General features: G+C 44.5%; 1 protein-coding gene across 1 annotated transcript; it reads left to right on the top strand.

Annotated features, from left to right (window-relative positions):
- Positions 1-1,380: 1,380 nt before the first annotated feature.
- On the top strand, positions 1,381-5,182 carry RPL6 (ribosomal protein L6). Its single transcript, XM_043557650.1, has 6 exons — positions 1,381-1,641; positions 1,738-1,836; positions 2,985-3,128; positions 3,658-3,706; positions 4,331-4,515; positions 4,992-5,182. Exons 1-6 carry the CDS (start codon positions 1,405-1,407, stop codon positions 5,142-5,144), a joined length of 867 nt encoding a protein of 288 aa, XP_043413585.1. The 5' UTR covers positions 1,381-1,404; the 3' UTR covers positions 5,145-5,182.
- Positions 5,183-13,354: the final 8,172 nt, after the last annotated feature.

Raw genomic sequence — 13,354 nt, 5'->3', positions numbered from 1 at the left:
CATTGAGCATAGTCTATAGTCTAATTAGGGGATATGGACTTTAAGTCAACTTCGGAGAAAACGTCTGTGTAAGGTTTCCAGTTAGCTTTTCATGGGAAAGATTTCACTTTACTTGGAGATTTGGTCTTTCGTCTCTCTCTCTCTCTCTCTCTCTTATATTGAAAATGGAAGTCTTTTCTAATGTCCTTAGTAAGCAAAATAACACGTTGTAACGTCGGCTTCCAGAAGTATTTTGAGAATTTTATTGGTCTATAAAGTGAAACATTTTCAAAACGTTCCTTGCTTTTTGCCTGTTAATAAGGACACCTAGCTCTCCACAGTAGCACTGTCAAAGGAGGGGAAACTACACTTCCCATAATGCCCCAGCTCCGGAAGGAAGTGAGACTCAACAACTCCCGTGATTCCTTATAGACCGGAAGCCGGGATCTTAGTTCTCTTTCCCATCTTGCAAGGTAAGTATGGCGGGGCTTCTCTGCGAGACTAGATTTCAGGATCCCTAATCCTTCACCATCCGAACCGAGAGGGAATCAAGTAGGCACCTGCAGGGGTCGAACATGCTCGGGGCCAACTGAGCGGCCTCCCAGACGCTTCATTTTTCTCGCCTGGGTTTGCATAGGGGCTCGAAGAGGTTGAGGTGGGATGCCGTAGAGGCTCCGGAACTCCGGCTGCTCGCCACCCTCCTGGGCTGGGGATACTGGACCCCTCTGGGGATCCGTAGCGGAATAGTGGGGCCTCGGGGAGCGTGGTGACAGCGCGCGCTCTGGAATCCCGGGTTCGGGTTCGAAAAGACGCCGCTGAGTTTGTCTGAGCCACGTTGGGATTTGGAGCCGAGGCCAAATGCTGCTTTTCCTTCTTCCCACGTCCGCGCCCGGAAGTCGCCTGTTGGCTTTGCGCTTCTTTTCAGTCTGGCCTGAGTTTGGGCTGAATGTGTCTGTGTCCTCATCTCCTAAGCCGAATTTCTCGAATGAGACATTAGTCTGGAAAGAGCAAAAGCTCTGGACGCGAACGGTTTCAGGGTCCAGCGTCGCTGCTTCATAGCTGTGGGGATTTATTTATTTGTCAGATTTCTAGTTCCCAGAACAGTAATGGTGAAATAATGGAATGGAGACTTTTGACCACTAAATATTTAGCAAACAGATGTAAGATTTCTTCAAATTAAAAAAAAAAAAAAAAAGCGTATTCCGGAGACAACCCAAAAATTAACCATTATGACGGTTGTTCCAGATGTGTGTGGTTTTGGAGGAAGACCTATCTTACAAGGGAGGCATGAAGGAACGTTAGAGGTACTTGGACAGAGAAAGTGAGGGTTCCTCCCCTCGGAAGCCTATCCGTGTCCAGTTTAGATACTGTTTTGTTATAAGGTAGTTGGTGAAATGCGTTTCTTTTTAATCTGTGTATTGCTAGATGGCGGGCGAAAAAGCTGAGAAGCCGGATGCTAAGGAGAAGAAACCTGAAGCCAAGAAGGCTGATGCTGGTGGCAAGGTTAAGAAGGCTAACCTCAAGGCTAAAACGCCAAAGAAGGGGAAGCCCCACTGCAGCCGAAACCCGGTCCTAGTCAGAGGAATTGGCAGATACTCCCGATCGGCTATGTATTCGAGAAAGGCCATGTACAAGAGGAAGTATTCAGCAGCTAAATCCAGGGTAAGGGATGAAGGGGAGTCACCGAGCATCACTTACCGTTCTTAACCTGAGGAATGTTGGTCTGCCTCTGACTTTGACGCATTTGTGTCCTGATAGATTGAGAAGAAAAAGAAGGAGAAGGTTCTTGCTACTGTCACAAAACCAGTTGGTGGTGACAAGAATGGTGGTACCCGAGTGGTTAAACTTCGCAAAATGGTAAGATTTGGAAGATTCGAATGGTGGGAGGGGTTTTTGTGTGTGTGTGGGTTTACCTACTGGAGGATTACTAATGGAGGATTCTGGCCTTGCAAACATTTGTAAACTTTTGGACCTTAACCGTTGGTTGGTTGACATTAATTAAGTAGATAACTAATAATTGATACTACTTAAGCAGATATTAATTAATTAATTAATTGACTCTTCTGTGCTTCGGTTTCTTCGCCTGCAAAATGGGAATGAAGGTTTGCCTCACGGGGTTGTTGTGAGAATTGAGGCACGAAGCCTAGGATGCTGCTAGGCCTAGAGAGCGTTTGCGGACCAGAGCACGGTTTCGTGGCTCCTCTTTAACCACCCACAAGACCCAACTCTGCGATTTTCATTGTGGAAACATGCCCAGATGTATTACAGTCCTCACAGTTGGAAATTACTGCCCCAGAGAGAAAGTGGCGCTTTGATTCCTGGTCACATTTTTTGTGAACTGGTTTTTCTGTTAGGTACTAATGTTTGGAGTAAAAGCAAGAGGTTATTGTGAGTTACTTGTCACACCCTTAGTAGCAGTCTTTGTGTGGGGTCTTGTTTTCACAGTAAGTGAACTGGTGCTCTTGATGTAAACTGTGTTTTTGGTTTTTTGTTTTTTTTTCCGTTGTGGATAAAATGGGAGTAATGCGTGTTGACGGGGAGAATGTGAACACAATTGGAATCGAAAAACAAGCCATGCCTCCTCCGTAACCTCCAAAATGTGCATCAGACGTGTTGTTTCTGGAGAAGGACGATTTAGGTTAAGGTCAGGGACCCCATAAAAGCTTGAGAATCACTGCCACAGGACCGTGTGTAATGCTAGGACCGTGTATGATAGCTTGCCATGGAAGTCTCAGGTTTGGTTTAATCCCAGATTGATGGTTTTCATCTTTGCCTGAACACACAGCTCTGTTAAATGGATTCCACCCTATGTTTTACATGGAAAGAGTAAGCAGCATTGATCTTTGCCAAATTTAGTATCTAAGGACAAGTGAAAATGAACTGTTAATAGTGTAACTAAAGCATTTGAAGTCAGTGAAAAGGGTGTAGCAAGTGTTTCACTGACCACCAGCTCTACTAATCTGATGAGCTTGTTTAAATAAGATGAACCTATGGATTCTCTACAGCCTAGGTATTATCCTACTGAAGATGTGCCTCGGAAGCTGTTGAGCCACGGCAAAAAACCTTTTAGTCAGCATGTGAGGAAACTGCGAGCTAGCATCACTCCTGGGACCATTTTGATCATCCTCACTGGGCGCCACAGAGGCAAGGTGAGCAGAGCACCTCGGCTCGTGGAGCTTCAGCTCAGGTGTCTGAGCCGCAGGTGCTTGATTGTAATGGGTCACGCTCCAGGTGGGATTCTTTATTTGCCTGCAGTAACTAGTTCACGGTGGGTGGGTAGCCCATAACAAGACCAGCAGCCCAGTCACTAGCATAACGAATTTAGTCCGTAATGTATGATAAATTATTACCATTTCCTGCTGTTGGGCTTATTATAGATGATTCCCATGTCCCTGTATCTGAAAGTACTTGTATAGATTTCTAGGGATGGAATTCGTGAGTTAAAGGATATTAAGTAAGCATTAGAAGTAATGGTTGTTCCTTAAAAAGAAGCACCCAAAAGTATTGCTCATATCCAAGGGTCATCCCTGTTGGTAGTTTGGTGTAGTTGCTTCCAAGATTGCTGAGCAGATACGTATTGAGAAATTTCCTTTACCAAATTTATAAGCCTATGATTTGATTAACTCAGAAGTGCATTTGTAATTGCAGAAATGTCTGAGATTTCTGTTTAATTCACAGAGAGTGGTTTTCCTGAAGCAACTGAGCAGTGGCTTGCTACTTGTGACTGGTAAGAAAATCCTTGAATTTTATACTCTCTGAAACTTGGCATTTTTTTTTTTTACATTTATTTATTTATTTTGGTGGTGGGGGGGGGGCGCAGGGAGAGACCCCCAAGCAGGCTCCACACTGTGAGTGCAGAGCCTGACCCAGAGTTCGGTCTCAGGAACCATGAGGTCATGACCTGAACTGAAATCCAAGAGTTGGACACTTAACTGAGCCATCCAGGTGCCCTGAAGCTTGGCATTTTTAAGTGTACTTTTGTACCCACCTAAATGGAATTTTCAGTGCTATGTGGTTCCGTGTCTTATTTCATTGTCACATGTATACCTGAGTTCTGAGGAAGCAAGTGTTTACGTTCTGTGTGGCAACATATCACCAAGCATCTGCCACCTAAAGTGCAGAATGGTTGGCTGTTACCCACAAGGAATGATCTCACAGACTTGTAATTGGTCTTCCACTTGGAACCAAAGTGGAATTGCTAAACAGGTAAAATGAACTGTTCACTCTGGAAAGCAGCGCTCAGTTTAAATTTGTCAGGAACCTGTGGTTTTGACCAGTGTGTTTGAGTGACTGCTGTCTCCTAAGTCTTTGCTTTCTCTTTGCCTCAGCGTATTGATTTTTCCCCCCTCAGGACCTCTGTCCCTTAATCGAGTTCCTCTGCGTAGAACACACCAGAAATTTGTCATTGCCACCTCCACCAAAATTGATATCAGCAATGTGAAAATCCCCAAACACCTCACTGATGCTTACTTTAAGAAGAAGAAGCTGCGTAAGCCCAGACACCAGGAAGGTGAGATCTTCGACACGGAGAAAGAGGTAAGCTGCTTTTTCTGTCTTCGTTTTTGATAGCTCCAGCTCCTCTGGGTGGGAGTGAAAATACAGTTACGAATCGATGAAGAAGAGTCGTAAATCATGAGAAATATCTGGGGAATAATAGTGTTCCAGATGCTGCTGCATTCAGTAATTTTTAATGGCAGTTGAGAGCTCATCTCAGAATCTTTTTGAGAGTTTTCGTGGAGCTCTGAATTCACTGCTACTGTTCTAATGGGAGTTCAGCCTCGTTTATCCTTGATGTCTATTAAAAAAGACAAAAGGAAAAGAGCTGCTATTTTTGTTATACTCGAAACAGGTTGTATTTCACAGCCCTCCAAGGAAAGGATTATTAAAATTACATTCTAAATATCCCTGGGATTGAGTATTTGTGAGCTAGGATTCCTGAGAGGACTGGAGTGTGGTCCTTGTGCCCTACTTTTAAATGATTTTCTTCTTTTTTTTCCCTCCCTTCCCCCTAGAAATACGAGATTACAGAGCAGCGCAAGGTCGATCAGAAAGCTGTGGACTCGCAAATTCTGCCAAAAATCAAAGCCGTTCCTCAGCTTCAGGGCTACCTCCGCTCTGTGTTTGCCCTCACGAATGGCGTTTACCCTCACAAATTGGTGTTCTAAATTTCTTACAAAGAACCTAATTAAATAACAGATCCGTCTCTCTTGTGTGTTTTTTTTCTTTTTTGTTTTTAATCTTTCTCTGCCCAGAGATGTGGTTTGGCTCTGCATGCTTGTGGCATTTGTGGCATCTTGGCCTCTGCTAAGAGCAGTCGGGGTCGGGAGGCTGGCACCAGCTGCAGTGGAAGCTCCACTGTGTCATCGGTTTGGATCAGCGTTCTTGCCTTCCTCACCGTCTGGCTTGCCACCCGGCACCCACCAGTAGGAAATAGCGACATTTCCCCAGTCATTACTGAGCAGGTCAGTACTGGGCTATGTGGACAAAAAATAGCTCTTCAGGCCACAAACTTTCCTTCCTTTGAATGGGTAATACCCATTTCTCCCCCATAATCATTGCAATCTTGTATATCTGGTTTTTTAAAAGCATACGTAGCAATATAGCAAATGAGTATAATTATTTGCCATCTTTTTTTTTTTTTTTTTTTTAACCAAAAAGCCCTTATGCTGTACATATTATTACATAGATGACAAACCGTGTGTTTTGGTCATTCCATAGAAAGTCCCATCTTCAGGGGCACCTGGGTGGGTCAGTCGGTTGGGTGACCGACTTCGACTCGGGTCATGATCTCGCAGTTTGTGGGTTCGAGCTCCGCATCGGGCTCTGTGCTGAATGCTCGCTCGGAGCCTAGAGCCTGCTTTGGATTCTGTGTCTCCTTCTCTCTCTACCCCTCCCCCACTTGTGCTCTGTCTCACTCTGTCTCAAAAAAATGTAAAAAAAAAAATTTTAAAGTCCCATCTTTACTGATACAGACTATAGTATTCCCTTATATGGATATTTGGGTTTACATCTTTTGTAAATATACACACAGTAGTAGATGAGCTCTCAAGTGTGCACACAGGTGAGTGAGTATCTGGTAAGAATTATTTTTGGCTGAGTAAGGATTTATGCATTTTGATTTTAATAGATTGTGCCAAACTGCCCTCTGGGGGGTTTGAACCAGTTTAGCGTCTGTATAAAAGTGTCCAGGGGTGCCTGGGTGCTCAGTTGACCATCTTGATTTTGGCTCAGGTCGAGAGATTGAGCCCTGCCTCAGGTTCCACACTGGACATGGAACCTGCTTAGGATTCTCTACCTCTGTCTCTAAAAAAGGGTTCATTTCTCCACAGGCTCCCTAAACAGGGGGTCATCAGATTAGAGGTTTTGGCAGTAGATAAGGGAAAGATGGCCCTGGTGGGGTGTTTTTTAAAGTTGATCTAATTGACGATTAACATTTGGTGAAATTCGCGATCCAGTGACGTCTATGTAGTTCAGTAAGCATCACCACCACCAAAGTTCCTTCATGCTTCTAAAGTCCGCTCCCGCTGCAGGCAGTCATCCAATTTCTGTAAGGTGTAGTTTTGCCTTTTACAGAAGGTCTTATAATACGCCACTTAGCATAACGTTTTTGCGATTTGTTCATATTCATGGTTCGGTTTTTCAGTCATTTGTTGCTCCATTATATCATTGTATTAACTTCCCTAAAATTCACCCACCAAACAACTTTGGGTGGTTCACAGTTCCTGGAGATGGTGAATAAAGCCACCATCAACATTCACATACAGGTTTTTGTGTGGATGTGTTTTCATTTCTGTTGGATGAAAATGCGGGATTGCTGGGTTGTATGGTAAATACACGTTTACCTTTGTAAGAAACTGCTAAGACTTCCATTTTGTATCCCACCAACAATGTGTGAGTTACTCCACTCCCTTGCCAGCGCTTGGTATTTTCAGTTTTGTTAATTGAGAGAATTGACAGATTCGGGTGTACAATGTAATAATCAGTACTGTAAGTCTGGTTACCATCCATCACCGTATGTAGTTCGAAAATTTTTTGTGAGAATTTACACAATCTAGCAACTTTCAAATATATGGTAGTGTTAACTATAGTCACCATGCTGTATGTCACATCCCCATGATCTTTTTTTTTTCACTTTTTTTTCTTTTTTAATGTTTATTTTTTTGAGAGGGAGAGATAGAGATCGCAAGCTGGGGAGGGGCAGAGAGAGGGAGACCAAGGATCCGAAGCAGTCTCCATACTGTGCAGAGCCTGATGCAGGGCTTGAACCCACAAACTCAGATCATGAGCTGAGCCAGCCAGGTGCCCTCTCTTTTTAATTCTAGCCTCTTGAGTAGATTAATAGCTATGTTCTTGGATACATTTTTGAAACAAATCTAAACATGTCACTTCTGGGTACGGCCTTTTAGTGGCTGTTTATCACTCAGGCTCAGTTCCAAAATCATCTTGGCCACAACACAAGACCCTCTGATTGGCCCGTTTTCTTCAGCCTACTCTTCTCTCTGGCCCATCAGATACCAATTACAAGCAGTAGACCCCTCCCACCCCCCAGGTCATCCCTCTTTGACCTGGCTACTTGACAACCCTCCTCAGATTCAATAATTTGCTATCATGACTCAGAACTTGGAAGCGCCTTACTTGAATTTATTGTAAAGGATACAACTCAGCCAAATGGAGGAAGTCTATAGCACAAGGTAAGGGTGGGGAGTAGCATGGAGTTTGCATGTCCTCTCCAACACTGACGTGTTCACCGACCCAGAAGTTCATCAAACCTTATAATCCCCAGCTTCTTCAAACCCCAGGCCCAGGCCCAGTACCCCCATTCCCTCCCTGCCTTAAGTCTGGGTAGGGCTGAAGGTTCCCACCTTATAATCAGTTGGGCTTTCTGGTGATTGGTCCCTTCTTGAGGCTAGGGTCTCGTCCTGTAAGTCACCTCATCAGCATACACTCAGGTATGATCTAAAGGAGCTTCTTAGCAATAAAAAAAGATGCCCCTACCACTTGGGAAATTCAGTGGGCTTTAAGAGCTCTGTGTTAGGAACGGGGACAAAGACCAGATCTATCTATGTGCTCTACCACATTCCCCATGTCAAAATGTGCAGCAAAATCCCTTTTGCCAAATGAAGTACACGGGGGCGGGCATTAGGCCATAGACACACTTTGGGACCGTTATTCAGCCTACATCACCTCCCAAGCTGTAGTGACCAAGGCCTAGGGCCTGATTCCCAGTGTTGGCGGCTCTAGTAAGTGTTGTACTGAGTTCGGTGCTGCTCTTCCATGTGTAATTCAAAAAAAATAGTGTCAAGGTACAAATGACATGTAAGGACAGACAATGCTCTGGCTTTCCCCATTGTACAAGTATACATTATACAAGTATAAAATGGGAATTTCTGGGGCGCCTAGGTGGCAAAGTGTCTGACCATGTGGTTCTGAGCCCATATCGGGCTCTGTGCTGACAGCTCAGAGCCTGGGACCTGCTTTGGATTCTGTGTCTCTCTCTCTCTGCCCCTACCCCACTTGTGTGTTCTCTTTCTCTTTCTCAACAATAACACGTTTAAATAAAATGGGAATTTCTTTGGGAAAAAGGTGTGGAATAATACATTCAAAAAATAACCATTGAGTGCAGGTCAATTGGAAACTAGAGGTTAAAGTCAGAGCTTTGGGGATCAAAGGACTTAGTTTTGAATCCTTGTTTTGCTGCTTATTCACTTACCTTTCAGATGATCACTATAGCAAATACTGTGGTCCTGAGTATGTGCCAAGCAGTTAAAGTATGTACTTCTGTAGAATTACTTTATTGTGGTAAAATATATGTAACAACATGTACTATTTTAAACTTTTCTAAATGTACAGTTTGTATTGTGCAACCATTACCACCGTCCATCTCCGGACGTTTTTGTCATTCTAAACTGAAGTCCTGTGCGACTCCCCTTTCCCTCTTCCCCAGCCTCGGTAACGACTATTCTACCTGTTCTCTCTATATTAGACGGAGATACAGATATAGATTGGGTATAGAATACTATGAATATCATTAATACAGAGAATACTATGTAGCTCATATAAGTGGAATCACACAGTATTTGTGTCTGGATTATCTCACTTTGCATAATTTCTTCAAGGTTCATCCATGTTCTAGCTGGTGTCAGAACTTCATCCCTTTTTATGACTGAATCATATTTCTTTGTGTGGGTATATTGCCTTTTTGTTGACTCATTCACCTATGGATGCACATTTGGGTTGTTTCTCCCTTTTGGCAACTGTGAATAAAGCTATTGTGGCCATGACATACAGATATCTACTCAAGTCCCTGCTTTCAATCATGTTTGAAATTGCTTGGGGGCCCCTGGCTGACTCAGTCAGTAAAGCATGCAACTCTTGATCTCAGGGTCATGAGTTTGAGTCCCACGTTGAGCGTCAAGGTTATAAAAATTCTGAAGATTATGGGCTGCTTGGGTGGCTCAGTCGTTTAAGTGTCCAACTTTGGCTCAGGTCATGATCTCACGGTTCATGGGTTTAAGCCCCGCATCGGTCTCTGGGCTGACAGCTCAGAGCCAGGAGCCTGCTTCAGATTCTGTGACTCCCTCTCTCTTTGCCCCTCCCTGACTTGTGCTCTGTCTTTCAAAAATAAACATTTAAAAAAAATTTTTTTAAGTTTATTTATTTTGAGAGAGAGAGAGCACATAGGCTGGGGAGGGGCAGAGAGGAGAGACAGAATTCCAAGCAGGCTCCACGCCATCAGTGCAGAGCCCGATGTGGGGCTCCAACCCACACACTGAGATTATGGCCTGAGCCAAGATCAAGAGTCGGATGCTTAACTGACTGCGCTACCCTGGTGCCCCCCCAAAAAGTTATTTTAAACAGTACCTTTAAAAAAGAAGCGTGGGGGGGCGCCTGGGTGGCGCAGTCGGTTAAGCGTCCGACTTCAGCCAGGTCACGATCTCGCGGCCCGTGAGTTCGAGCCCCGCGTCGGGCTCTGGGCTGATGGCTCAGAGCCTGGAGCCTGTTTCCGATTCTGTGTCTCCTTCTCTCTCTGCCCCTCCCCCGTTCATGCTCTGTCTCTCTCTGTCCCAAAAATAAATAAATGTTGAAAAAAAAATTAAAAAAAAAAAAAAAAAGAAGCGTGGGCACTTGGCTGTTTCAGTCCATGGAGCATGTTACTCTTGATCTCTGGGTTATGAGTTTAAGCCCTATGTTGGGTGTAGAGATTATTTAAAATCTTAAGCGGGGGCCTGGATGGCTTAGTCCTTTAAATATCCAACTCTTGGTTTTAGTTCATATCATGATCTCATGGTTTGTGAGATCGAGCCCCATGTTGGGCTTTGCGTTGACAATCTTAAAAAGTGGAATTGCTTGATTGTATGGTAATGATGTTTAATTTTTTGAGGGACCACCATACTGCTTTCCACATTAAGAGCTATACTTTTATTTATTTATTTTTTTAATTTTTTTTTCAACGTTTTTTATTTATTTTTGGGACAGAGAGAGACAGAGCATGAACAGGGGAGGGGCAGAGAGAGAGGGAGACACAGAATCGGAAACAGGCTCCAGGCTCCGAGCCATCAGCCCAGAGCCCGACGCGGGGCTCGAACTCACGGGCCGCGAGATCGTGACCTGGCTGAAGTCGGCCGCTTAACCGACTGCGCCACCCAGGCGCCCCAAGAGCTATACTTTTAAATCCTGGGCACCTGGGTGGCTGACTTCGGCTTGGGTCATGAACTCATGGTTCGTGAGTTTAAGCCCTGCATTGGGCTCTGTGCTGCCAGCACAGAGCCTTCTTTGTTTCCTCTGTCTCCTTCTCTCTGTGCCCCTTCACCCCCTCTCTCTCAAAAAAATAAACATTAAAAATACCATTTAAAATTTTTCTTAAAAAGATACATACTTAAAAAAAATTTTTTTTAAACATTTATTTATTTTTGAGACAGAGAGAGACAGAGTATGAACGGAGGAGGGTCCAAGAGAGAGGGAGACACAGAATCTGAAACAGACTCCAGGCTCTGAGCTGTCAGCACAGAGCCCGACGCGGGGCTCGAACTCATGGACAGCAAGATCATGACCTGAGCCAAAGTCGGGCGCTTAACCGACTGAGTCACCCAGGCACCCCAAAGATACATACTTTTAACTCCCTTACTACCACTATAGGAAGCATGTTCTTGTATTTTTCACTATCACTCCTATTTTACAGATGGGAAGATTAAGGTGCAAAGAGGTTAAGTAATTCCTCCAAATGGGATTTGAACCTGGATTGTCTGGCCCTTGGACCCATGCTCTTAACCATGTCCTCTGCTGCCCCTCAGATGATTAAAGCAGAACCTTGTTTCAATTAATTTCCCTACATGTGGACTTCCCTACAAAAAGATGACTTGGAATTAATTCATTTAGTGATTTTTTTTTTACTTTGATTTTCCTTAATTTTTTAATGTTTATTCATTTTTGAGAGAGAGAGAGAGAGAAAGTGGGCCTGACGTGGGGCTGGAACTCACAAAGCATGAGATCATGACCTGAGCCGAAGCCCGATGCCTGATCGACTAAGCCACCCAGGTGCCTCTAGTGATTCTTCGACTGTGTATTAAGCCCGGACTATGTGCCAAGCACTGTGGTAGCCATAATGTGTCTTACAGTCTAGCCAGGGAGACCAGCATCTACGTTTGTATTGGTCATTATTTAATTGCAGTTAACTAGTCCTAAGAGGTATAGTGTGGAAAGACGTTGAGAAAGAGGTGGACTTGTGATGTTTGGGGAGGCCAGGGGAGTTCTCTGTGAGGTAGTGAGACCTGAACGATGAGGAGTTTGACAAGCTTCCCAGGTGAGGAAGTGCATCTAGGCTAGGGGACAGCAAGTGCCAAGGCCAAGCAGTAGGAACAACGACACAATTGGTAAAGAAATTGAAAGAAGCCAGGGTGACCTTTTTAGATCACAACGGACACTGAGAAGAGGTGAAGAAGCAGCCGAGAGGCAGGAGCAATAGGGAGCGGGTAGCACATGCAAACTGTAAAACCACCTTACAAATGAATGTGTGAAGTCTTGCACAGCATCTTCAGATTCAGCACTAAGAACCTTTATGGAGCAACTACTTTATTCTAAGCACCACGCCAGGCACTCAGGATTTAGGGATTAACCAAAAAACAAATGTCAGTATTGTTAGTGGTTGACAATAAAAAGCATGTGTTTCACCCCTCCAGGGTCTGTGGGTAGGCTGTGGGTTGGCTGAACTTCGGGGCTGGGATCTGGAGGGCTCAGCTCCAGGCTAGGGGCTGGTGGCTCAGTTCTGCCACATGTCTCATTTGGGGACCAGCAACTCCCAAAGCGTGTGCTCCTCTTGACGGGTGCCAATGGACACAAAGACATTTTAACCTCTGGTCATCTGCTAAAACTCCATTGTCTGAAGCATGTCCCATGGCCAAGACCTCAGTGGGGAGGGGAGATCTATTTGACCTGCTCTGATGGGAAGTTTGGGGAAATTGCCCTATTAGTCTCCTGGGGCGGCAGTGACAAAGCAGCATAGACTGGGCGGTTTAAAACAACAGAAATCCAGTCCCACAGTTCAGGAGGCTGGCAGTGCAAAGTTAGAGTGTCAGCAGGGTTATTTTCTTCCGGTGATCCTTGGCGTTCCTTGGCTCCTAGATGCATCACTCCGATCTCTGTCTCTGTGTCTCTGTCCAAATTTCCCTCTTCTTATGAGGACACCAGTCTTTGGATTGGTGTCGAAATCTAGCATAACATCATTCTGACTTGATTATATCTGTAATGTAACCTGTTTTCAGAGAAGGAAACATTCACACATTCTGGATGGACATGAATTTGGAGGGAACACTCTTCCAACTAGTGCAGTCTCATAACAAAGGGCATGGCTGTATAATTTTAATAAAGGGAGAAGGTGAAGAATTGAGAAGACACTTTCCAATCCACCACGGGACCACAGCAAAAGCCCAGAGAAGGGAATGATGATGGTATCTAGTCTGTGAACTAGGAGTATTTTAGTTCAGTGGGTAGAGAGGGGGTGAGGACCATGAGAACTGATGCTGTAGCCCCAACAAGAGCTTGATCCTGAGGATTTTGTGGGGCAACAGAGGAAGTCAAGAGAGATCAGGATTTTAGAGCCAGAGGATAATCATATTTGCATTTTCAAAAGCTTCTGTATGAACATGGGTCTAGAGGACACAAGGGAAAACTAAAATATGTTAGTAAATGGACAGTTGCAGGAATCTGACCAACTAAGTGATTTTTAATGTTTTTGATGTTTATTATTTGAGAAAGAGACAGCAAGCAGGGGAGGGGCAGAGAGAGAGGGAGACACAGAATCGGAAGCAGGCTCCAGGCTCAGAGCTGCCAGCACAGAACCCGTTGCGGGACTTCAACCCACAGACCGTGAGATCATGAC

The sequence above is a fragment of the Prionailurus bengalensis genome, chromosome D3, assembly GCF_016509475.1.
Source record: "Prionailurus bengalensis isolate Pbe53 chromosome D3, Fcat_Pben_1.1_paternal_pri, whole genome shotgun sequence".
Taxonomy (NCBI): domain Eukaryota; kingdom Metazoa; phylum Chordata; class Mammalia; order Carnivora; family Felidae; genus Prionailurus; species Prionailurus bengalensis.
Note: the sequence above shows the minus strand (reverse complement) of the source record. Positions and strands in the feature narration are given on the sequence as shown.

Bases quoted from the DNA above. Each gene is read 5' to 3' on its own strand.
- RPL6 (XM_043557650.1), top strand. From the start codon at position 1,405: ATGGCGGGCGAAAAAGCTGAGAAGCCGGATGCTAAGGAGAAGAAACCT. The intron at 1,642-1,737 runs GTAAGGGATGAA...GTGTCCTGATAG, and splicing joins ATTCAGCAGCTAAATCCAGG to ATTGAGAAGAAAAAGAAGGA. The intron at 3,707-4,330 runs GTAAGAAAATCC...TTCCCCCCTCAG, and splicing joins TGGCTTGCTACTTGTGACTG to GACCTCTGTCCCTTAATCGA.